General features: G+C 42.9%; 1 protein-coding gene across 12 annotated transcripts in view; it reads left to right on the top strand.

Annotated features, from left to right (window-relative positions):
• Positions 1 to 26,933, top strand: part of LOC148021587 (ATP-dependent zinc metalloprotease) — a 90,819-nt gene that overhangs the window by 41,026 nt on the left and 22,860 nt on the right. For all 12 annotated transcript variants that reach the window (XR_015694344.1, XR_015694345.1, XM_087697027.1 and 9 more), the window contains one exon: positions 10,080 to 10,156. Coding sequence is in view for 10 of the 12 variants with exons in the window: in XM_087697027.1 (XP_087553153.1) it covers positions 10,080 to 10,156 (77 nt within the window). In the remaining 2 variants the exon portion in view is untranslated. The remainder of the gene's footprint in view (positions 1 to 10,079; positions 10,157 to 26,933) is intronic.

Genomic DNA, 26,933 nt, shown 5'->3' on the forward strand with positions numbered 1-26,933 from the left:
CTCTACTTTTACTTGTGGTTACTGCACTCTAGATCTGTCTTTGGTGGATGACACACATTGACATCTCCCTCAGTCCGCTCCCATGAGAGCCATTTGTTGGGTTTTATTTGCACCTACGCTCACATAGGAGTGTCAGTGATCCTCACGCAGGACATTGGGGCACTTTTTTATTCTTTGTAAGAAAGGTTTTTTCCCCTAGTCACTTTTACTTTTATCTGTGTATCTACGTTACACATTTTGGTCACTTATTGCACGATACACACATCTATGTGTGCTTGAACGGCACTGCACAGATGACCCAAGATATCAATAGAGAACTTAAATCTAGCTGTGTAGTTGGGGACTCCAGGGCATGAGGGATGCGAAGCTCAACCTCTCTGCCCTTAAGGCATAGTCCCATTCCGTTCCCCTAAAACAACATAAATCGGGATTCTAACTCTACTAACGCTAGGTCTTCAAAATCTCGTTGTCACATCTTTTGAGAAAAGTTCCCAGCTAACCGCGATATATAACAGTTAATTCTTTTTTAGGATTAAAAATAAATCATTCAAAACAAACAACCTAGCATCTAATGAAACCCCATAATTTAACCCCTTTTAATTCGCATCCCACCTTGTCAAGTAATATAACTTGTATTGTATCATTGCTCATTAAATATTTAAGAAATACATTTATTTTCATTTTTTGATAACATCATCCTTTCTATAATTTTGACTTAACTAAATAGAAAGCATAGTAAATAAACTATATTTTCACTTCTCATGCTTATACACACAAAATTTGTCTCAAAATCCCAAATTCACCCCCCTAAATTAAGAATCTAATCTAGGGACCCTCCATTCACTTTGATGAATAATTTCTTAAGACTCACAATTGATGCTGAGGGTAAACCTCATACCACCAAGTTATTTCTTATAAATAAATTTCTAGATTTGATATATAAATCCTCAAGTGTGAATACCTTTTGTTATTTCTTTTATTACAAAAGAGATAGCTCAATATTTATGTGAAAATTTAAGTCACTTTCACAACTCCAGAAAGGGTTGTACTTTATACTTTTCACTTTCACTAACAAGTGTATGGTTGCATTGGTTGCCCAAGATAGTTGGATTGTGCACTATCTTGACATTTAAATTGCATTTTTACATGGGAAACTTCAATAAGAAGTGTATGTACGGCAGCCCATTGGTTTTGCAGTTAAAGGATCCCCTAACACTTGGTATGCAAGCTGAAAAAGGCCTTGTATGGTTTGAAACAAGCTCCATGAGCTTGGGACGCAAAAATTGATGCCTTCTTACTTAGCTAAGGGTTCATAAACAACCCATCAGAGTCTACTCTTTTCATATGCAAAGAGGGGGGATCCTTACTGGTCATCTGCCTTTCTTTGGACGATCTTCTACTCACAAGGACACATGTCGATCAAATTTCAGCATTTAAGAAAAATTTGCAGAAAAATTTTAATATGTCAGATTTGGGGCCTTTGCATTACTATTTGTGCATTTAGTCTATTCATGATGTTGGAGGCATTGGATTGTCATAGTCTAGATATATTGGTAAGCTCCAAAGATTTGGCTTCGAAGATTGCAAGCCACTAAGCACACCGATGGAGACTGGACTCAAGTTGTCTTTGCATGATGGCAATGATATGTTTGATATCCATATACATGTTCTTGCAGTTGGGTACCTCATTTATTTATGCAACACCAGGCTAGATATTCAATTTTCAGTTTCAGCCTTGAGCAAATATATGCATAGCCCATGCATGTCACATTGACAACTTGTAAAGCATGTTTTCAGTTATTTATCGAGCCGTTGCTGTACTTCGATCTTACACCATTGGCTGTTGGACAGCTCTGCCCTTGAGCATTTTCTATATTCTCTCATTCATCACAGCATTGATTCTTTCACTTCAGAGTTCTCTTTCTTCTTTGTTCGTGTTAGCGTTTTTGCGTTTTGCGTTTATTGCATTATTGTTTGAATTATTGCGTTTCAGAAGTGTTCGTACATTTTGTCTTTTCTCTTCTTTGTGTAAACCTTAGCATATCTTCACAATAGCCACCATTGGGGATGGCAGTAGTAAGCTTTTGCATGAGTGATTTGGACATATTGACTTTGTTGTTCTAAAAGAAATGTAGAAGATTGGGATGGTTGCATACTTACCTCTAACTTTGGTGAAATGCGACAAATATGTGAAGCTTGTTTGATGGGCAAGCATCAAAGGAGGTTATTTTTAAAATAGAGCAACTATTGGGTGAAGACTCCTCTTAGAGTTGGTGCATGTTGATCTTTGTGGAAAGATGACTACTCAAGCTTGGGGAGGATATTTCTATTTTATGCGGGTAAAGGGGCCAATATAGTGTCATCTAACAATCCTCCATCATAACTTTTTTTTCCAAGTGAGTTCTATAAACATTTCCTAATGGTCAAACTATTTATATCATATGGAGTGAAAAAGAAAAAACATTGGGGTAACTTGATATATCTATCAAGTAGCCCTAGTTAACTATAAACGAAGGGTTAATAAAAGAGTGTCAATGAGAGACCAATGGAGTGACACTCAAGGGTCCATCACGTAAAGATTTTATAAAATCCAAAATATAATAAAATTTACATGGCTCGATTGTTTGACTCACATTAAGCTCATTTGTAATTCTAAAAAAATTATATCGTAATGTTGAGTAGTTAAAAAAGCTACATCTTTTTTGCAAAATTGTTACTCAATTGGGGTGGGGTGCATTTTTCTTTTGGGGGGCGTCACTTTATTGGCCCTTTACCCTACTTGTCAACAACTATAGTAGAAAGATGTGGGTGTATTTTCTTCAAGATAAGGTTGAAGCTTTTGGCAAGTCTAAACATTGGCATTAAGCATATGGATAATAAAAGTTGCAAAAAGGTGAAGAAATTTTGTTGTAGTAGAGGAGGAGAGTTCACTCCCAATGAGTTTGTTAATTACATGAAGGAGAATGGCACTAGGCGCTAGCTCACAAAAATCTACACACCCTAGCAAAACGGTGTTATGGAGTAATGCGACCATATTGTCATGGAGATGGCATGGTGTATGTTGAAGAGAAAAGGATTGCCAAACTCTTTTTGGGGTGAAGCAGTCAATATGGTAGTATACATCCTCAGTTGAAGCTACAGTAAGGCGCCGAAGGAAAAAACACCTTAAGAGGCTTACTTTAGTACGAAATCCTCTATTGCACATTTTAGAACATTTGGATGTAAGTGCTATATTCATATTCTAAATAAGGAAAGAATCAAGATAGCAGCCAAGAGCAAGAAATGTATCTTTCTTGGGTATATCTAGAAATCTAAGCTTATGGGTTGGACGTGTCACCAAGTGGTGATACTTTTTGCAGTTGCTTTCCTTATTTACTTATATAAATATTTTATTTTTCTTTTCTTTAGTTGCTGTTGCTTTTTACCCCCAGAGTTCTCTTGGATTAATCTAGGATCTTTGCATGGCTAGAGGAGGCAGCCATTGGGACAAATTGGACTCATGGTTTACTTGAGCCTCAGGACTGGTTCCATATTAAATGGGCATTGAAGTATAGAATGCCAGTGGTTTGGGATTGTGTGCTTGGCCACTGGAGATAGTGTAGGACAATGAGTTGGGCCAAGATAGAACATGCACATGTGAGAATGCTTACGGAATAAAAGTCACTGTAACTGAGTCACATTACACTTTTTGATGTGGTTGCAATGATACAAGTTGCTTAGAAGAACTTGAGAAATGTAGAGGTCACCATCCCTAAAATTTAGGGAGTTGCTATTTTTGGATCCCAGAATCTATTTGTGTCATTATCTTCGTTTTTGCATTATCTTCGTTTTTGCATGAGGATTAATTCTCTGGTCTGTGCCGAGGTTAAATTTTGCACCGATCATGGAGAATTTTAGACCAGAAGGTTTAAATGGGAAAATTGTTACGTGTATGCCATGTGGCACAAATTTCCAAAAGAGAGAGAGAGAGAGATTATTTAAAAAAAAACGTAATAGGCATGAGGGGCAGATCTGAGAAAGAAGTTTTGAGGAGCTGAGGGTACATTGCTGCAAGTTCATTAGCTATGGAGAGTACTTCTTTGTCTCTGGCTCATGTACGGAGGTAGAGCTCGCTCCCTCTGGTCAACTCTCTCTCTATTTTCAGAGGAAATGCTTTGCATGATGGGTTGATTCTATCGAAGGTATAGCTTTGTGTTTTCTTTGCACTTCTACTGAGGCAAGAGCCTCACTGTCTAGGTTCAGGAGCAACTGTTGGCTTCTCCAATGTAGGATATGCTGGACAGTAAAAATAGTAAATATAGTAAATACATAGTTCTGCAGACTGCAATTCTGCATATGAATCATTGAGTTATGGTCAAAGAAAATGCTTTCCTAAAAGGGATGTTGTTCTGGATATGCTGGACAGTAAAAACAAAGTAAATATAGAGTTCTGCACATTGCAATTCTGCACATGAATTATTGAGTTATGGTCACATAAAATGCTTTCCTAAAAGGAATGTTGTTCTGGTCATGCTGTACTGTCCTTATGCAGTTGGGATTTACTTAGAAAAGATGAAAACCAACTGTTCAGAGGTTATGTATTTTGGAACATTTCATTTTTATAACTTTCCATCTTTTAATTGATAAAGAAATACCGAGAAGGGCGCCGGTCTTCGGGGCCAGTCTGATGTTGAGCGAGGGAGTGAGGTCTCCGTTTGTGTGTGTGTGTGTGTGTGAAAAGACCAGGTGTTAATTGAAGGAACTACCGCTTTATGTGAGTCATAGACCGGTTTTAGTACAATTGTGAGGGTAAGAATATAATTGCCAGCCATGATGTGGTGTTTGTGGAGCAGTCACATGCAATGGAGGAGAAAGATTGGAAGAAGTAAACTGCCATGTGCCTACACTAAATGTTGAAGTTTTTGTAAAGGAGGAGAGGATCTCTCGGATGATGAAGTTCCTTAACCACAACAGCCTACTTTGGCGCTATAAGGGAGGCCACTTTTCAAGTGGGCAAAGAAGCTTTTGATGAGAAGAATCCAACTCCTACGGTTGAGGAGCCACTTGTTGATGGACCTTGAAGGTCAAAGAAAATAGAGGAGTAAAGAAGGTTGAGTGCATTGTCAAGATGGCCTTGTTGACTGATATAATGCAAATGAAGAAGCCTATAAGTTTGGATGAAGCTATGTATAATCCAAAGTGGAAAGCTGCCATGCAATCAGAGTATGACAATATCATGAAAAATCAAACTTGGGACTTGGTTGATCGGTGAGAATATAGAAAAGTAATTGGTACAAAATGTGTTCGGAAGACCAGTTACAAATTAGATGGGTCTTTGGGAGGGTACAAAGCTTGACTTGTAGCATGGAAAATATAAGCAGTTGACCCATTTGGATGCCTTATGTGATTGTAATTGCCAAACTTATTAGTTTTATGCTAGGCTTCGCCAAAAATATGTGCATGAGACTATAGTGCGCTTATTGGATACATAAAATGAGGTGGTCATTGAGCCTTGTTCTAGCATACAAATGTGCATTCAATACTATAAATCTTTGTTGGGTCCTCAAATAATTCTTACTGATATGGTTCGTGTTGTCCATAATTATACTTTGGGTGTGGTGCATGACCAGGTGAAACCTGAATGGGTAGATTTTATGGAGGCCGATATTATTGAGGAGGAGATTGAGGAGGTCTTGTCTCATCTGCCTCGTAGGAAAAGCCGATTTTGGGATGGCTTGCCTAATGAATAATTCTCTACATATGTGGATCAACTGAAGGGCCCATTGGCCCATCTTTTGAACACGTTTGGTGGTCATGTTGTGAAATCACCCTTCCTTCTCGGATAGGGTGGTACTAACTTGATTTAACCCTAATTTCAATGCGTAAACAATTCACATAAATTGAAATGCACAGTTTTTCACTTTAATCTGGACAATGGACAACCTGTTGGCCCCAAAACTAGTGCCTCTTGTAGTATTTCTTTAACTTCTATTGCAAATGGATGGAGTACAATTGAGATCCTTTGACCTTAGCTAATCCAAATGCCCCTTGTTGTCATAAATGACTAGCAAGCCTCCAAACCAATTTGCCCCTTGGTTTGCTCGGGGATTGGCCTTCACCTTGCTTGAAAGACAAATTCAGCCCCAAATCTGATATTAATTGGATGGCCTCTTGAATCTCCCTGAAATTTCTCAATTTCAGCTATTGGAATTCAAGTCCTAGGTCTTCAATTTTAAGCACTATCCCAAGGGGATTGTCAAATCCTAATTTTTGTTGTAAATTAGGGTTTACAGGAGAGATTGACTGAAATCTCTTCCTCTGATGGCTCAAACTGTTGGAAAATGCCAAGATAACTTGAGAGATCGCTAGGGGAATGCTGTAGAGAGAGAAATTTTAGAGTTTCATTGAGAGAAACACTAAAAAGCTACTACTACCGTGCTCAAATGGCCATGGAAGTTGTTACCTACAGCTTGAGACCACCAGAAAGATTGGTGCCTCCTCCTATATGTTGTCACTTGCATCAGAAGGACCTTCGGTTGCTGCCATCTACTCGTGGAGGGCTCCAAACTGCTGTCACATGTGCTGCAAAATTGATCCTTGGTGGCTGCAAATCACATCAATAGCCTTTCCGTGTTCTCTAACAGTCTCCTTCTCTCTCAGAAGGGTTGGAATAGACTTCCAGGAGCCCCTGAAAACGTTTCTCCCACTTGCATGGGCAAGTTTTGCTAAGTGTCAGCCTTCTAATCCCATTTTTTAGCATTAAATTAATTTGTAGAATATTAATTTTGAAAATAAATTTAATAATTATTCTAGCTCTCAAATTTTTTTTTCACCAGTCAATAATTAAATTGGCTAGGCCAATTTGTATTCCAAGTGTCTCTAAGCAATTATTGACCCTTAAACTGGCGTTAATCAATTAATTAATATCTAGTCTCTAATGCCACCATTGATGTTAGTGGCCAATAAATTGGTCTAGTCGCAGATTTGACGCTAGGTATCACCTATTATCTGTCAGACATAACTTATCACGACTTTTGCCTTTGACATCCATTGCATTCTCGGGGTCCTTGGCTTGTTACTATGAAATAATTGCCATGTGGATCACATGTGCTAAACAACCTTGCACATTTGATTAATAACTTAATTAAGTGTTATTAGCAAGATTAAAGCATCTTAAATTTTCATGTCTCTGTGACAGGTTGCATGCCCTCAGATCAGATTGGAAGATTGCACTAATTTGTATGTCATCTAACATTCTCTCTCCCCAAATTTTCAAGCAATGGAGGCCCATCTCTGTTATGGGATCCTTATATAAAATCTTCTCCAAAATCATTGCAAATAGAATGTAAAAAGTTTTTCTACAATTGATTTACCCACGACTTTGTGGTGAGATTACTCGCCACCTGGGTTATCCCATAGGGGTGGATGTGGATCCTCAAGCCTTGCTAGACTTGATGTCTTTTGGTATACATGATAAGTTTATGTATTAGAAATCTCAAGTTTGGTCTTTGTATGTGCGATTACAAGTGGCCCAAACAATCATGATCAATACGATTTCATGTTTTTTGCCATTGCTTCCATGGACACAAAAGTCATTCCATGAGTTGGTGCATCCTATCTACTTCATGCTCTCAAAAAAAACAAGGAAATAGTATGGGCCAAGTATGGGTATCCTGGCAACATGTGACTACGCCAAAGGGATTGGGTGGTGCTAACTTGTTGGATGTGAAAATTCACATGAAAGCTTTGAGATTCACTCTTTTATAGGCTTTGTGTGCTCAGTATCACCCTTGAATGGATGCTACTAGGTTTTTTATGGAGGATGTGTCCATTTTCCATGGACGCACTACTTTCCAGGTCTTGCAGTGTAATATCTTGATTCCATCCAACTATTTAAAACTTTGAAGTCTATTCTTCTCACCCACTTGATTGCATTTTGGCTTCTAGGTTGCTTGATTGTGCTAATAAGCAATTGCAAAGGGCTAAATTTAATAGGATAGCAAGATTGGGCTTGAAGATGATTTAGGATGCTATTTTCCTAGGTTGGGTGAGGGTTTATTCTTTCCATTGCATTTGTCAGTACTTTCGAATTTCGAGAGGTTACAGGTTACTTTGATTGACCTTGGAGAATTGCCTTCAGAGATTGTCTTCCTTGCTTGCTTTTCTACCCTTGTCACCATGGTTGGATTGGGCTTTTGTGCGATTGTAGGATCTTTTGAAGCAATCAACTAATCAAAATTTCCACAAAATGGTGGAGGATAAGAGATGGATTACTCAAAAAGCTAATAAAGTTTGGTCGGTGTATGATAGTCTGGCTAATTGGAGGGATCACTTGCTTCACTTATGAAAGTCAAAGCTTCCCTATCTAGGGAAAATTTTTATTTGGATGCTTCTCATTGGGGGTCTCCCGATAGACAATGTGTTGTGAGCCCAAAAGATATCCTAGGACTCATGCATCTTTTGTACTACTTGTGATGAGACATTGGTTCATCTTTTTATTTCTTGCCGAGTTGCTAGACAAGTTTGGAACTTTATTTCCAGAGTATGGACCTTGCTGGTAAGTCAAAGAATCGCGATGCATTCTTGGGTCCTTGGTAATATGCCTTCTTTAGCCATGTTGTGGTCTCATCATCCTTGCCTCTTTCACTTCATGTGATGGATTGCTCTTTGGCACATCTAGCATACTAGAAATGCCTTTATATTTGATTTAGCCTCGGGTTTCCATGGCCATGTGGGACGAGTGCAAGGCTTGCTGTTATGGCAGATTTCTTCTATGATTTCGGTTGGCCTCATTATTGGAGAGGTGACTGCTCCATGCATGGACATTGTTTGCTCCACCCTTGTTGTACCATCTTCATGATCCCCTTCCTTGACTCCTGTGGATTGTTGCTTGATAGCTTTCTAGAGAGATTTTGTTTGTGCATCATGTTCTTTTGTTAGTCTTTTCGCTTTGTAACAGCTATTGCCATTTTGTCTTGTTGGGCTTGAAGGCCTAATGTATTTCGAAAAGGCTATGATTGTGCTTATTTGGCGAGAAGGCTTGATATAAATATTTCTATACATTAATTCAAACTTCTTCACGAGAGAGAGAGAGAGAGAGAGAGAGAGAGAGAGAGAGAGAGAGAGAGAGACCATTTGGTCGTGAGTGATCAGGCTGTTGATGCTTCTAGAAGATTGGGTCTTTGGACATTCTAATTTCATGGATCTTGTGCAAGCTGATATGAAAGTACTCTTTCAGTTTTTACGCTTCTCGGGTTATTGGCACATACGGACTATGAGGAATGGATTCATCTTTGCTTCTTCATCTAGAGTGTAGAGTCATATAGTGTGCTTGAGGGGCTTTCTTCATTGGCAACCCGACATGATTGAGTTGGCGGATATTCTCCCTGAATAGGATTTGCTTTCTTGGCACATTGTAGTTTCTTCAGCCCCCTTCCAAACCATCTAGTTCCTTTGTGCTTTTGATTGTGATGTATCTTTGTATTCTTGATCATGTTGCTCTTTTGAGATTATGTTTTGGTAGTTCATAACATTACCCTTTATGAGAGAGAGAGAGAGAGAGAGAGGGGGGGGGGGGGGGAGGGAGACTAATTTTAATTTTAGCTTTTCAATTTTCTCAAAATAAGTTCTTGTCCAGCCACTTGGCTTAGCCATCTCTCTCACTTGCTTGGCTAGGTTTCATTGCATTGCTCTTGGTCAGTGTTTGTGGACTTATTTTGTTCATTTCAAAACGTGTATCGTTTATCTTTTGCTCTACTTGAGTAATGTCTTCTTGTAGAATGTATGTTGCTTATCTTTTGCTATTTCACTGTAATTGTCTTAAACGCGTACTTCAGCAAACTTCTCCTCTACAATACTTTTTCTTTAAATTAGTACAGGAGAGAATTTGGGCAATATCTTGTGCATGCTATTATTTAGAATACTTAAGCATCTAAGGAAGGCTGTGGAATAGAAATTATGGAATAAGTACGATATTGAACAAAATCAACAAATATGAAAGCAGTAGTACTTGAATATTATATACTTCAATAGTTAAAGCAAAGATAGTTTGAATTGGGTGTGAGGATCAAAGTTGACAGTCCTTTTTATTGTGTTGGCAGCATATTTACTAGGTTGTCCTGTGCGTGGGGTGATTTTGGATCCTTTGCAAGCGCTAAATTCCGGGATTCAAGGACAGGTGAACAAAGCGATGCTTGTTTGTTTAAGTAGGTGTTGACATAATTCTGTTACTCCCAACAAGTGTGTGCGTGTATTGTTGTTGTTGTTGCCATAGTGGCACTCCTATGGATGTTTTTTACAATTGTTTCTAAAAGAATATGCTATGAAGTCTTTTCTCCTTGTTCATTTTTGACTTGATGAGATAATGAACAATGGTTGAGAGAGAGAGAGAGAGAGTATATTAACATCTCTAAAATGCCAATGTGGCCTATGAGACCAAAGCAATACATATAATGATGGTGTGTTTCTCATCTGGAATGAGAAAAGATGAAAAACATGCCTACAAGACTGAAAAGTGAAATGGCGTCCTATGAAAAGAAGACATGTCGATGATCTAAAAGTAAGAGTAGAAAAAGGAAGCTTTCCATCAATGAGATATCTGTCCTCTAGGGAGATGTATCTTTGCATGGCTGAGGCGTCTCAACATTTGTCTCGTGTGGCGCCCAATGATGGCTCTAATTTGTTTGTGGTTTGTATGTCTAGGCCTTTGTCTAGGTGGACATGGGTGCCTAGAACGGCTGAGTGCCACTGCTTTGTCCAAAGGGACACCTATAAGAAGATGAGGTCCAATGATGATGTACTCCTGTAGGTTGTGTAACAGTAGTAGTGGTATGTGCCATACTCGGTCATGTAGCAGTGAAAAAATCAGTGACCACTCTCTATCTATGTGAGCTGAGCTATGGCAGTCTCGTACTCTGTAGAATAGTTGCTCTACGTCTGTGTAGCTCCAAGAGGAAGAAACCCAAGCATCTTTGATCTTCAAACTGCATGATTTGTCTCAAGGGTCCAAAGCCCTCTTGAAAGAGAGAGTGGTATCTACCTCGTATATCATAATATACCATGCATCGGTAGATGTAGTGTTCCGTTGCCTTTGGCTCTGTGTCGCATAGTGGGCATATGCGTTTCTCTGTCTGTATTCTCTCGCATTTGCTCGTCTCAATCCTTAGGTGGTGGGATGAGGTGCAGATCTGACCAATAACTATGCGGAATCCATGAGGCAGCTGTGTATCCATGTAACTGGGTCGGGTGATGAAACCATCCTCAGATACTTGAAGGAAGTGAGTTTGGTAGTGTGCCATCCTGGTGCCATGGGCAGAGCGGGGGTGAGGTCCAAGTCTTCTCCGTATTTAGCTTCAGTATCTTTGCTCTGATCACATGGTCCTGTATCATACCGCCCTCAGCCTGCTGCTGAGAGAGAAGGGAGGAGAGAAGTCATGAAGGATGGTATCGGCCTGAATTATGGGTGCCCCTTCTGCGACCTGACCTTTGTGCCGTCCCTGCTGTGCCCTAACCCTGGATATGACCTGACTTGTGCGCTGCCCTGCTGCGACCTTGACCTTGCACACTGTGTGTTTGGTGTTGGGTCGTCACCTGCAGACTGCGTACTGGCACAGTTTCACCTTCCTTTCTGCAACACGAAGACATGTCAGTTGCCTGTTTGATCAGTGCAGGCTCAGTTGTGCAGGTTGCCACCCTCCTGTTCTAGGCTTGCTTTTGAGACATGCCAACTGATGCCTGCTTATGGACTACTCTGATTCGACTCCTGTGGTTGGAGACCCAGCCATGGATGTCGAAGATGATGGAGTGGATGTTGAAGATGGCGCACTGGAAGAGGATATGGTGCCTTGTACTGAAGAGATGGCTTCGTCTCCTTCTGATGTTCACTTTTGTTTAAATGCAGCAAGCATGAAGAATTTTCTGTAGTTTGTGAGGCCCTTGACTCCGGTGATACTCCGCCATGCTTGTATGCCCATGCGGCTTCTATTTTGGAGGATTTGCAAGAGCCAAATTGGGAGCAGCTGCTCGAGTTTGCCAACCCTCTCTTGGAGGAGTATGTTGAGCATAATCATCGAGTCATGCCTGCCTGCACGGAGGAAGAAATCTTGGACACACCAGTGAATGCTCAAGAGGTTCTTTGATCCTTCTATGCCTTTCATGAGTGAGGTGTCATCCTCTTCTTTACTGGCTGGATCCTCGTCCTAGCTAGGATCCATCAATGGTTGACAACTCTTCTTCATACTGATGGTGTGGAGAAGATTTTTGCTGGTCAGGGTGGCTTTTATGAGGTCGTGCTTCATTCGCCTTCCGCCCGCTAGTTGACCACAGGAGAAGCAATGTCTAGCAAAAGTACCCCACTTGAGCTGAAATCAAAGAGGCTGCATACCATTACATTTGAGGAACAACCAGTGTGGAGAGCGTTTTGCTGGTCAGGGTGGCTTTTATGAGGTTGTGCTTCATTCGCCTTCCGCCCGCTAGTTGACCACAGGAGAAGCAATGTCTAGCAAAAGTACCCCACTTGAGCTGAAATCAAAGAGTCTGCATACCATTACATTTGAGGCGCAACCAGCTAGGCCTCTTTCTGGCTGTATTTCATAGCATACATAGGCAATTTCTGTTGGCTACCTTCAGACTAGGGAGCACCAACACATGACCCACTGCCTCCATAGCATCCCTAAGGAAGGCCCAACAAACAACTTGGCAACTCTCCACTTCCACCCATACCGGACATGCTTGCCTGAGTAAACATTGGAAATCAGCGTGTGGACACCACGAAGCAATATGCACCAAGTGTTTATAAAAAAAGAGGGGTTTTTGATGATGAAGAAAATCTTAGTTGGTAGAATGTCCCGATTGAAAGAGTACCTTGTTGGACCAGCCTATGGACCAAGATCAAAATGTGTCCTCTCATCCTATTGAGCAAGAGATCGCTCAACCTATCCAGTCTAAACCCAAGCAATCGGCTCCTTCAGATCTAGAGACTCAAGGATGGATGGAAGCCCGCCGCAATAAAGGGAAAGCCAAGGAAATTCATGTGCCTTCAGTTCTTGCAAACCCTTTTTCATCGTGAGACCTCCTTCGCACTTATTCGCGTTGTTGAGATAAATCATCGGATGCACTAACCGCCGGAGTCCTTACCAACCCCAAGGATCCACACCCTCGAAACAACAGCAACAACAATAGCATGCCTGTGACTCTCTAGCTGAGCTGGCTTTCGATGCTGCTAGTTGTATCATTACTCCATGGAACCGCAAGTATCCAGGTTGTACTTCCCACTCTGTAGATGGACCTTTGTCGTCAGGAGTTGCATCTCATAGGCCAAACCCTTTTGCAGTGCATAAGGCTTCTTTGAAGATGGTGTTCTAGAGACATTGGCAGCAAAGGCCCAGGCCCATGCGTCAAAATCTTGTTAGCACTCTTGAGCATATGTGTCTTGCATGTTAGCACCATGAGGCCTCTTGCACACTCGTCTTTTTATGTCTTGTTGAATCCATTGTACTTGGTTTCTATATGATGGCCTAGTATTGCATTGTGCTTTGTAATCTTGTCTTCTTGTAAATTTTTTCGTAAAATTAATATAAATTACACAGAGAGGGAGAGAGAGAATCGTTGCAGAAAGAGAGATCCTGCCTAGTGCAATTGGGTGGGTTGCTACTCTTGACTTGTGGGCCAATTTCTCTGGCTTGTTTGTTGGACTTGTGCTCTAAAACTTGCATTCAAACTATTCTGTGCACCCTTTTTGCTGGCCCGCTCTTGCATACACACACAAAGAGAGAGAGAGAGAGAGAGAGAGAGAGGGGGGGGGGGGGAAGGGAGGCACAGACCATTGTCAAAGTTTTGAGACAGAAATCGCTATGAGAGCATGCTTGTTTGTTGTGTGTCCTAGAACCCTTGCAGTGCATAGGAATAGATAGCCGTGTTGCTGCAGCCCTACTGTGACTTGAACGAGAAGTGGTGTGGAAATTGTGTGTGTGTGTGTGTGTGTGTGTGTGTGTGTAGAGAGAGAGAGAGAGAGAGAGAGAGAGAGAGAGAGAGAGAGAGCTCTTGTGGCATTGATATGGATTTTTTGGATCAGGAGTTGGCTGGGGTAGAAGGTAAAGATGATTTGGATTCAGATCACGAATCTTGGGTTGAGGATATCCTTGAGGATGCTGAAGGCGATGAAGCAGGTGAATGTTGTGAGATAGTCAAGGAACCTACAGATTTGACGATACACCCTCGTAGTAGGGTGGTTGCCCTCCTTTGTAGTAGCAAGGGGACAAGTATCAAGGTGACATGTCCTAGTAGACCGCGTGTACCCCTTTCTCACGTATAGATTAGACTCTTTAGTATATGCTTGCTAGCACGAATAACCTCATGCATGATTAAACGCACATGCAAATGACGGAAAAGCAAGCTCTTTATCGATGGTGATCTTGTGGTGGTGGTCATGGGGATAGAAATCGTATTACAACAGATTGCTACCTTCCATGAGAGGGCAGCCATCTTTTATTTTACAGGAAGGGTTCCTTTGATTCCCTGTATTTGAGTGTGGTTGTAGTCCATACTTTTGAATGATGATGGGAGTTAGGTTGATGCTTTAGGGCAAGTGCAAGCCCCTCTTGTAGAGGACATTTATGATGGCCCTAAAGGGTTTTTTGAGATTCTCTTTCATTCTTCAGATGCTCATGCACACATAATGTAGCATATTGCTCTATTTCTAGATGGTTAATTGGTTCATGCCATCTCACAAAGGCCCATGGAGGAATTTTAGGATATTCTTAGGCAGGCATGCTTGATCTAGGTGGAAGTGGTTAATTTCCCTTTTCACCTCTGGCAGCTTTTTCCTCTTGTATTGAGATCTATGGGGGTTAGGTCTTGGTGGAGCCTCATTTGGCGTCTTTTAGAACAGAAACAAAGCTTGTATGCTTTGGGATACTAGCAAACCTTGGCCTAATAAACTTCTTGTTGAGACATTGGGATTGTGTAAATTGGGTTTTGAGCTAAAATGTGGAACTTTTGTTGGACATTGTTAAAAATGTGGCCAGTTGGGTCATTTTATCTCGGAGTGTGTTCATACTCCAAAGGTTTTGTAGCGTGGTTTGGATGTTGAGGTGGATATGCAAGAGTGTGACCCTAAGCTATGCTACAACACTCCACTCCTACCCCCCCGCCTCATGGGCAATATGGAAATGCTAATACAGATTCACTTCAGATTGGCTTGTTGTTGAGACATGTCTTGTGTGTCAGGATCAAATGCCTAAGCATGCTCCTTGGGTTTTTGTGGTGAAACAACATGCTTGATAGGAAGCTCGTTCAGTTCTTGTGCATTCAGCCTATGATAATGTCACACAGACTTTTGAATGCAGGAGTAAAGGATTCTACTCAAAACCTCAACCACAATCTTCTTGGGTATGTGCAAGAGTGATTGGTAAAGGTGCTACAGATTCTACTTTGAGGTTTGGTGCTCATGGTAGGTGGTTGCTCTCCCAAGATGCATTCCGTGTGTAACAACATTAGCTTCTCCCTCATGCATGGATTGTTGGATTGCGGGGGGTGGATCTTGTGGATGTGATTTGCAGTGAAATGTAGAGATTTCGGGCCAGTAAATCAGTGGATGCAAAAGGGAAAGCGGTGATCGAGTAGATCTTCCCCTCTTTGCTCTTCATGAAACTCACCTTAAGGAATGTCAAAGGGGCTTTGTTGCCCAACAAGTAGTATAGGTTGTGGAGGATGGTTTTTGCTAGTAATTGGGATAGTTTTTGTACGGTGGAGCATAAGTAGCACTCTTTGGCCAGTTCTACCTATGTTTATAAGGACGTTACAGTCTTCTTTAGTGGCCGGGTTCCTCATAAATTTGGAGTTATGTTGTCTGTGCAGTCCTGGATGTCGCCTTCATTGGTCGTCAGGATATTCAAGGTAGATTCCTCATGGTGAAGATTATGTATGAGGGGGAGGTCTTGTGGTTGGTAGGTGTGTATGCACCTAATATAGTTGGAGACCATCACGAGCTTTGGGAGGATTTGTAGTCTCTGTCCATGGCTTGTTAGGGGCTTGTTACGGGTGACTTTAATGTTTATATATCTATGGAACAGGTGACTTCTTCTCACTTTGTTATGGATGACTCTAAGCATCAAGCATGGGATGCGATGGCCGCCTTGGTTTTGAAATAGGACATGTGGTTGTGGTTATATTCTCATGAGTCGGGTTTTACATACTGATGTCTTCAACTTTCAAAAACTTGGGCGCGATTGGATAGATTGTACATTTGCCATAGTGATTCCTTCCTTCCAACAAAGATTGACATGTGGGTGGATGCCTTCAAGTTTCTTCTTGCTTGCTTGCGTTTGTGTTTGAATCAGTCTTTTCTATTAAATGATCAGTTTTTTGGGCACATGCAGCAGCTGATTGGTTAGTTTAGCACACAGGTTTTGTTTGGGGGCATTGATGCATGGCCCGTTTTTAGGGATAATGCACGTGCCTCTTCCTGACAGTATAGTATTCAGCATGCTTCTATTTTGCGTGCTAGATTGCAGTATATGCACTCTTTGTTGGGAGATTCGCCCAGTATGCAATAGGATGGAGGCAACTCTGATGATTTGGCCACATGTTCTGAATGGCTGAAATGCAGAGTAGAATCTCTACAAGAGGAAGAACATGCTAAGTTCAAATTACTGGCTCATTTGGATGCATGGCATGATATTAATCGTGAGACTTATCACTTTTTGCTCGTTTGTGTTAGAAACATGCCTGTGAGAATATTGTGCGATTGATAAACGAGGAAGGAGAATGGTTGTTGGGCCCGTATCCATCATTCAGATGTGCCTTGAATACTAGGAATCTTTGTTGGGTCCCTAGAAAGTTCTTTATGTTGGAAGGTACATTTGTAACTTGGTTCGAAATTCGGTCAAGCTCGAATGGAAAGAATTGATGGAAGCAGATTATCATAGAGGAAGAATGGAGGATGTGCTATGCCATTTGCTGAGTAGAAAAGGTCTGGGTTGGGATGGCCTCCATAATGAGCTGTTTTCAGCCAATGTGGAACAGCTTAAGGACCCATTGACTTGCCTTTCCCAGCATGTCTAGAGATCTAGATCAATGCCTACAAATTTGAAAATTGCAGTTATTTGCTTGCTCCCCAAGGTTCCTTCCCCATCCACTTTGAAGAGGTAGAGGTCCATTTTGGTAATGGGTTCGTTATATAAAATCTTTTCCAAAGTCATTGTCAATAGATTGTAGAAAGTGTTTCCACAATTGATTCATTCCGGTCAGTATGGGTTCGTTAAGGGACGGAACATCATGCATAATATTTTGAATGTTCAAATGGGGATTGATTATGCCAAAGCCTCGATCCTTTATGCAACAATTGATGTTTTCCATGGGATTCACTCCCCGCACGAGCTCTCTTATTAACAGTATCAGTTAAGATGCAATGGCATAGGTTGCGCTTAATGGGGGGGGGGGGGGGTCATAGAAGAGATTGCTTTATCTCATTCTCTTCATCAAGCACCCTCTTAGTCCTTTATTGTTTGCATTGGTCACTCACCCTATGCTTTCTTTGTTGGATTGGTTGGTGGAGGATGGGGGAGATTATTGGTTTATCTCTTTCCAGTGGTTCTCAACTTTTGGGTCAATCTTTGGTAGATGATTCCTTTATGTTTCACAAGGCTGATGGAACTAATGTCAATCAGGTAATGGCAGTTTGGAGTTTGTTTGGTTTGGCCTCAAGCCTTCATATTAATGCTCAAAAATCAACATCGATCTCTTGTATGGAGACATATTTGTAGGAATTGGGTGGCATGGAGGTGTTGTCTCTAAAGGTGACATTACTCGGCACTTCGCATATCCCATTGGTGTGGATGTGCCTTATGCTTGATTGGATATCCTCCCGTATTCATGAGAGGTTTTTGTATTTGAAATCTTAGGGCTGCCTCTTAACGTGGGACTCAAAGTGGCTCAATCTATCATGAGTAGTAATGTCTCTTATTTTTTACCCTTGCTTCCTTGGACCAAGAAGTCTCCCTTGGAATTGGTATAGCCCATTTGCTTTATGTTGTGGAAAAAGAAATGCAATCATTTGGGTTAGGTGTGGATATCAATGGAAGCATGTTACTACTCCAAAATGCTTGGGGGAAGGTGCTTTATTGGGTGTCCATCTTCATATGCCCGCTCTCAGAATGGCACTTTTGCAAGTCCCATCCCTGGATTGATATTGCAAAATTTTTCATTAAGGAGTTTCTCCCATGGTTGCACGGTTATTCGGGTATCTTGGTGGCATGTGCTGAATTCTAGAAGGCCTTTTAGATTGTGGCAGTCATTTCTTTTCACTCATTTGATTGCCTCTTGGCAAGAGATACGTTGTTTTACAATTTGGTGTCCTCTTGACCTCCAAAAGGCGGCCAATTTATTGCAGACAGAAGTGTTGGTTACATCTAGGCTCCTTCATTGGCCAGATAAAGATTTGCAGTGAGATAAATTTAATCGGATAGCTCCATTGGGGTTGCAATTGGTACATGGTGCTGTCATTCACAGGCAGTCCCGTCTCTATTATTTTCGGCGCATATGGCAACACTTTCAGGTGCCTAGAGGCTATAGACAAATTTGGTTGACCCTGCAGGACCAACTTTAGCATCATAACCCATTGCGTGCTTTTCAGGCTACTTCATTGTGGCATGATTGGATGTTTGTGAAATTGGATGATTTTCAAAAAAGGTTTGCAAATTAAAAGATTGGCTAATCTGGTCTACCATAAGATGGTAGAGGACAAGTGATGGGTCATTGAGAAAGCAAATAAAGTCTAGCGTACCCGAGATAGTAGAGAGAAGTGGTGGGATAGATTTCTTCAACTGTGGAGGTTCAAGATTCCTTATCAGGGAAAAGTGTTTGTGTTTCTTATCAGCGGTCTTCGTATTGGGGATGCCCTACATGCTTGGAAGATCTCGTGGGGCCATTGTCTTTTGCACTACTTGTGATGAGACACCAATTCACCTCTTCATGTCTTGTCCTCTAGTGAGACAAATTTGGAGCTTTGTTCTGTGTGTGGACATTGGTGACTTGTCAACAGTAGACGCCCGTCCGTTCTTGGGTCTTGGGCCATATGTCTTCATTGTTTGCTTTGCACTTGGATTATGTTTGCCTTTTCCAAATTTTTAGATGGATATCCCTCTGGAACACTTGGCGTACATGTAATGCCTTTATTTTCGACTCAGCCTCGGGTATTCGTGGTCATGTGGCCCATGTTCATGTTAGAGTCATTCCCTGGATAGCAGATTTGTAGCAGACAATATGGACAGACCAGTCACAGAGCCATGTCAGCAGGCAGTACGGACAGATCAGTCGGACAGTTGCCACGTCAGCAGTTGTTCAGGTACAGCAGCAGTCGGACTGTTTTTCTGGCCATTTTGGTGGTATTTTCTCTGCTATATATAGCAGTCCTGTCCAGTACTTGGACATCTTACATCTGATTGAGACAGCCTGCTGGTGACTGACAGCACGTGGGCTGACGGAGATCATGGTCCTCAAGGCGGAGACATACGTAGATATTCTCTCTACACTTGTGTATATCTTTGCATTTCTATACAACATTCTACACTGCAGATTTTCTACATTTCACTGTCTCCTCTCTCTCTCTCTCTCTCTCTCTCTCTCTCTGTGTTCACTCACTCTCACTCTTGGTCCCATGCTTCCGCATCGCTGCACCTTGACATGGTATCGGAGCAGTGAAGACGGACTGACTGATCGAAGAATCTACTTGAAGAGGAGATTTCAGCGTGACACAAGGCTGCGTTTCCAGCATTCGAGGGCGAGCGGGAGGGCTGCCCATCGGATCAAGGCTGAAGCGAATGTGGGTGTGTGGGAAAGGAGTCCAGCTGGTGAATTTGCTGTAGGTTGTTGCTGTTTGAAGGGGAGGAAGGCTGCGTTTTAGGCCTTTCAGTGCAGATTTTACCTTTTCATCGCCTCCGGCGGCTGAAGAAGGTTCGGGAAGCGGAGGAAACAAGCCTAATAGGCTGGATTTTCACAGTTAGAGGGGGCTGCTTTTGCATTTGTGCAGGCGTTGTAGGTGAATATGTCTACCGAGACTAACTTGGAGTTCCAGGCGATCATGGATAAGAAGGTGCCTGTCCTATCGGCTCTTCCATCAGATTAGAAGCTTGATAGTGACAATTGCCGCATTTGGCGTGTGATGATGTTGGCCATTCTGGAGTCTTATGATTTGGCGGAGCTTGTGATAGAGGAGATTAACCGGCTCTCAGTGAGAGATCAGTCCAAATTCTCTTCCAATGCTGGTGCGGAGTTAACCAAGGCCCAGTCTCATTGGGACAAACTGAATGCCAGGATTCATTCTTTTTTTTTCTGTCTTGCACCACAACCATGATAGCTCACATCGAGCACTTGACGGTGGCTCGAGAGATATGGCTGGAGCTTGATCAAATGTACAAACAGATGACCCTAATGAAGAGGGTTTCTTTGGAGGTGCAGATGCGGACCTTGTCCGTGAATAAATCTTCTTCGCTTCGGGAACACATCAATAAGCTTCGGCAACTTCAGATGCAGGTTCAAAATGCGGAGAAGCCTATTCCCTCCGAAGACATGGCAATCACTTTATTATCCCAGTTGCTGCCACGATTCGGTACTTTCTATTCCACTCTTATTGCATTAGGACAGGAGTCGATTCTTCGATGGGAAGAGCTGGTTCCTATGGTCTTGGACCAAGAGGAACAGTTCAAGGGATAGAATGCTTCCAAATCGGAGGCATTGGTTGGTCAAGCTTCTCAGAAAAAGGGGAAGGACCAAAAGGAGGAGGATAACATATTCGAGAAGGACAAGGAGAAGGAATCGACCTGTCATATTTGTGGTAAGACCAGTCATTGGAAGAAGGATTGCCCTGAAAAGGATAAGAAGGACATCAAGGAGAAGGATCCGAAGGATTGTGGAGCGGTGGTTGCATCCTCATTAGCTGCTTTTCTACACTTAGCGGTCATTGAGGACCCTACACCGAAGACTTCTGATGCTGCGATGATAGCTCCCCAAGCTCGAGAGTGGATCATGGACAGTGGTGCCTCATGGCACATGACTCCTTCTCCCGTTGGTGTTGTCCATTTGCGACCTTTGCGTGGGCAGATTCTCATTGGAGACAAATCTTTTGTATCTATTGCTGCACGGGGTGAGATGCAGCTGATTCCAGATGGATGTGGTGGTACCCACACTTCTGAGGTGTTGAATGTGCAAGGTTTAGGGCATCATTTGCTTTCGGTCCATAAGATTTGTTCTCTTGGCCTCTTGGTGGAGTTTGACAATGATGTCTCCGAGTCTTCAGTAGATGGAGAGCGATGGATTTGGCCTCTTGGTGGAGCTTCCGTTGGTGGATGTCCACGAGTCTTCAGCAGATGGAGAGTGATGGGGAGAGATCCGGCCTCCTCCTCGTTGGGCCTGTGATACACTCCGAGATTCAAGGATCGAGGGGGTCCCTGAGGAGTGAAATCGCAGGATGGACCGCGACAGTCATGGAGGAATCAGGCACATTCTACGGAGCTTGTTTGCTCTAACTATTGTTTGATGACCCATGTTATGCAGGATTGAGAGCTTACTTCAGTGAAGGGGGCTTTGTAGTCTGACCATTGGTGGAAAGCTATGGAAGCCAAGTTGGAGGCTATTGAGAGGAATAGCAGTTGGTACCTTGTGCCTCGTCCCTCTCCCAAGAAGTTAATTGGCGTCAAGTGGGTCTTCAAGACCAAGTACCTTAGTGATGATTCTTTGGATAAGCACAAGGATCGGCTTGTTGCTAAAGGTTTTGCTCAGCACCCAGGCATTGACTTCCATGATACTTTTTCTCCCATTGCTCGTATGGCGACTATTCGAACTGTTCTTGCCTTGGCTAGCCATAGGAGATGGCTTGTCTATCAGTTGGATGTGAAGTCGGCCTTTCTCAATGGTGACTTGCAGGAGGAGATCTATGTAGAGTAGCTCCTGGCTTTGGATCCTTGGATGGGAACGTTTACTGGCTAAAGAAGGCCTTGTATGGCCCCAAGCAGGCTCCGCGTGCATGGAACGAGAAGATTAACTCGTTTCTTCAGTCAAAGTTAGGATATCGGCTATCGGCCCTCCAAGGCCAATCCGTAGCTTTATGTGTTTGTGTGTTGTTTGTGTTGTATGTTGATGATTTGATTCTTACAGGTGACTATGCATAGAAGTTCCAAGAGACCAAGACAACTTTACATCACATGTTTGAGATGATGGATTTGGGGCTTCTTCATTTCTTCTTGGGTCATGAGATATATCAGTCTTAGAGGGGGATTTTCATTTGTCAGCAGAGATACATTTAGGAGCTCTTGGTGACTTTTGAGACGGAGACTTGTCGGACCATTTCTACTCGTATGAATCTGAACTAGCAGGCCACTTCACACTTAGCTTCTCCTTGATGGATGCTTCCCGCTACCGTCAACTGATTGGCTTCTTAATTTGGCTTCTCAACACTTGTGTTGTGCTTTGTTTTGCTGTGGGTCTTTTGGTGGGGTTCATGAGTGAACCCAAATAGGTGCATTGGCAGGTTGCCCTGAGGATTCTTCAGTATTTGAGAGGGACCTCTGACTTTTTCTTGCAGGTTGGAGCGGATTGGGCTGGCAATGTGGACCATCGGTGGTCTACTATAGGCTATTGTTTTACCTTGGGTACAGGTGTTATCTCATGGACTAGCAAGAAGCAGCCCACGATAGCCCTTTCTTCTACTGAGGCGGAGTATCAGGCCACATCTTTCACCACATGTGAGGTTGTGTGGCTTTGGAGATTGTTGGAAGAGCTTGACTGCCCCCAGTCTCGTCCTACTCTTCTACGGTGCGACAATGAGAGTTGCATTGCCTTGGTACAAAATCTTGTATTCCATGCCCGGACGCCCCAGTCTCGTCCTACTCGTCTGCGGTGTGACAATGAGAGTTGCATTGCCTTGGTACAAAATCTTGTATTCCATGCCCGGATGAAGCACATTGAGATCTAGTATCACTTCATTCAGGTGTAGCTTTTGGATGAGACCATTGATGTGGAGTACTGCAAGACGGAGGATAATCTTGCAGATTTGTTCACGAAGGGGCTTCCCCAGGCTCTTTTTTGGAGACATGCCATATCCCTTAGTCTTTTGACTTGTCCAGGATCTTAGAGGGGGTGTTAGAGAGTCATTCCCTGGACAGCAGATTTGTAGCAGATAGTACGGACTCACCAGTCGCACAGCCATGTCAGCAGGCAGCAGAGACAAATCAGTCGGACAGTTGCCACATCAGCAGTCGGTCAAGTACAGCAGCAGTTGGGCTGTTTTATGCAATTGGCTGACCTGATTCTAGTCATATTTGTGGTATTTCCTCTGCTATATATAGCAGTCCTGTCCAGCACTTGGACATCTTACATCCGACTGAGACAGCCTGCTGGTGACTGACAGCACGCAGGGTGATAGAGATCGAGGTCCTCAAGGCGGAGACATATGCAGATATTCTCTTTGCACCCGTGTATATTTTTGCATTCCTATACAGCATTCTACACTGCAGATTTTCTGCGTTTCACTGTCTCCTCTCTCTCTGTCTTCTCTCTGTGTTCACATTCTCTCTGTCTTGGTCCCACTCCTCCGCATCACTGCACTCTAACAGCTCATGGATTAATCTTATGGCAGATCTCTTCCATGATTTCAGCAAATGTGCTTCTCCCTAATATGCCTTGGTTGGATATTGTTCACTCTACTCCAGTTTTGCAGCCAGCATGATATTTTTGTGTTATTTTATTGTAGCCTTTAGGCTTTGACTTGTGCTTGATAGGATTTTCATGGTTGCCAATAGGCCTGATGTGACACTTGTGAAAGGATGACGTACCAGCGAGACAGTAGGGTTTGCGGGGAGGAACACGGGGTGAACTTGGCAAACATGGAGAATAGAAGAGAAGAGAGGAAAACTCTGATGAATGGAATGATGAAGATCTAAATCGTGGAGTGAATGTGATACAAGGGAACAAGGGTGCTGTAGCACAAGGAAGATGATGAAGACAACCACGGACCACGAACCACAATGTCCTCGTGAAGGGGTGTGAGGGTAGTGGAGAGGCTGAAGAGAAAAGGTGACGGACTGAATGAATCAGCCGTAAGGAATGAATGAGAGAGTGGCCTATAAAGGCACAGTGAGTTTAGGATGGCGCCCATTTTTGGGGCTGCAAACCCTAAACGCAAAACACAAAAACGCAAAAAACGCAAATTGCAAGTGAAGGGTTTCTCAATACCCCCTCTTAGGCCCAGAAAGGGAAACGAGAAAAGTGAGGTGGAGATGCAATGCCACATGCTGAAGAATGCTCATGCAACAGGTGCCACTTGGACAGTGTCCCTTTTGAGGAAATTGTTCACTTGCCCAAGGGCCTTAGTACAAAATGAGGAAAACATGCAATGTATAGGAGGAATGTCGGACCTTGTGTGGTGCCGAGAACCATAAGGATATGCCCGTACTTGATCTCTGGAGTGGGCTCCATGCTGACCAAGGGACGAAGAAGATCCACCCTGTAATCTGAGAATACCATGTGAAAGGAGACCTTGGAAGATAGTCAGGAGACAGGATGAGCAGTAGAACCCGAAACTCAACCTCGGGAGAGAAGCCACTAGCTTCGCGACTCCATGCTGGAAGGAATACAAAGGCCTAGCCTTCAAGTCGTTGCTGAAGACCCAAGGGCCCGGATCTAGGTAGATCCTCTAGATCCTAGGTATCAGTAGAGGAAATGACTACTGAAAGGAGAGCCACTCCTCAAAAGTGAAAGGTGGTGATGTGGGAAGAATTTCATGGCACATAGGGTCCCTCTCTGAATTAGGAGTAGAAGTAGGAGCCCCCTTTGAAGCCGAAGAAGAACTGGAAGATCTCTCTGAGGGAAAAGTAAGAAAATCCACCTCTAATCTCAGTCTGAGAGAGAAAGGGAATCCAACCCTTCGTGGCTCACAGATTGCGAAGCATCTGAGGATGAAGGAAGTATCACTGGTCATGCCAAAGAAGGTATTTGAGGTGGTGAAGAACGCCCAAAGGTGGCCTCTCGAACTTGAGTAGGCGACGGTGAAGGGTGGGGCTTAGACTGAGCAATGTGTGGGCAACAATCACTGCTTCTCAATGGAGCGGATTGGGAAGCCAAAGAAGAGGAAGGAGTCGAGCAACCATTGTCTCTCGAAGGAGTGGACTAACGAGGAGACGGTATCAAATAATCACTTTCTCTTGATGGAGCGGACTTCAAAACCGCAGGCCGTGGTAGCCACTGTACCTAAAAGTAGGTGGGAGAAGACTGCTGCCGCTGGCATCGCGACGAATTCGAGGAGGTCATAGTGCCAATCGATCCTCCATGTGCTCGAAAGGACTTAGTGCGCATTGGATGCATCTTATTGCCTTGAGCATAGTACTCTGATAGCCGATGCAGAACGATCTCTGTGGCCCAAAAAGGAGAGGTGGCACAAAGAGTGCCTAGTGGAAGATACATATGCTCGGAGGGGGGGGGAGCAAAGGTCGAAGTCGGCAATATTCATTGGGATAACCGTTCGTGCCACAATATGAGCACCCAGTAGTTTGGTCATTTGTTGGTAAAGAAGCCATGGATACCAATGTGTCTTGCTGAAGAAGGAAGAGATGGAAGAGGTCAGCCACAAACCACGAACCGCAATGTCTACCTTAAGGGGTGTGAGGGCAGTGTGAAGCAGGAAAGCTAATGTTTGCTGCAACGGGTGGGATGGTAGTGGAAGGGTTGGAAGTGAGCTGCCAGTGGGAGGAGGATGCTACCAGCAGTAAGAGGTTGCAACCAGTAGAAAAACGCAGGTGAGGAGAGAGGAAGACTAAAAATGTAGGAAGAACTAGTAGCAGCAGTCAGTATATTGAAATTAGCTCCGAATAATGTGTGGTAGGTTGGAAACAGACATCAAACTGTCATAGACAACCATGGCTAGCTTGGGCCGCGATGTCCTCCATGTTCGGGGTGTGGGCAGCAAACTGAAATACCTGAAATTTGCAAAAACGATATTATTTTCTGAATGGAGAGTGATCAACAACAGTCACTTTGTTGTAAACAATTACAAATTGCAGGTGCAAGGTTGGAAATAGGTGCTAGATTGTAGATAACAGCAAGGGACAGTTGAGACTGTGATGTCCTCCGCGAAAGGGGTGTGGACAGCAAGCTGAAAACACGTGAAACCTGCAAAAACGAGATTTTGATGTAATGGAAGAAGAAGAAGAGAAGTGGATGCCGAACCCACCAATGGTCTTTGCCATCACTGGAGTGGAGGATCTTTGCCGTTGTTTGAGCAGATCTAGCTTTGATACCATGTCAAAAGATGACATACTAGCGAGACAGTAGGTTTTGCAAGGAGGAACATGGAGTGAACTCGGCAAACATGGAGAAGAGGAGAGAAGAGAGAAGAAAACTCTGATGAATGGAATGATGAAGATTTGAATCATGGAGTGAATGTGATACAAGGGAACAAGGGTGCTATAGCACAAGGAAGATGATGAAGACAACCATGGACCATGAATCACAATGTCCTCTTGAAGGGGTGTGAGTGTAGTGGAGAGGCTGGAGAGAAGAGGTGACAGATTTAATGAATCAGCCATAAGGAATGAATGAGAGAGTGGCCTATAAATAGGCACAATGAGTCTAGGATGGCGCTCCTTTTTGGGGCTGCAAACCCTAAATACAAAACGCAGAAACGCAAAAAGGCAAATTGCAGGTGAAGGGTGAAGGGTTTCTCAACGACTCTCATATCCTTTCTGTTTTGATGCCTTGAAGGTCGGATGTAAATATTCCAAAATTAATATATATTTATTCACGAAGAGAGAGAGAGAGAGAGAGAGAGAGAGAGAGAGAGAGAGAGAGAGAGAGAGAGAGAGAGAGAGAGAACATGAACATGAACATGACAGGCACAAAAGTAAAATGTAGCACGCAAAATGATTTATTAACATTTACAAAGGCAAAAATGACCTATGAGACCATGA

This window comes from Lygodium microphyllum, chromosome 17, assembly GCF_053477565.2.
Source record: "Lygodium microphyllum isolate KBCC chromosome 17, Lygodium_microphyllum_v1.1.10, whole genome shotgun sequence".
Taxonomy (NCBI): domain Eukaryota; kingdom Viridiplantae; phylum Streptophyta; class Polypodiopsida; order Schizaeales; family Lygodiaceae; genus Lygodium; species Lygodium microphyllum.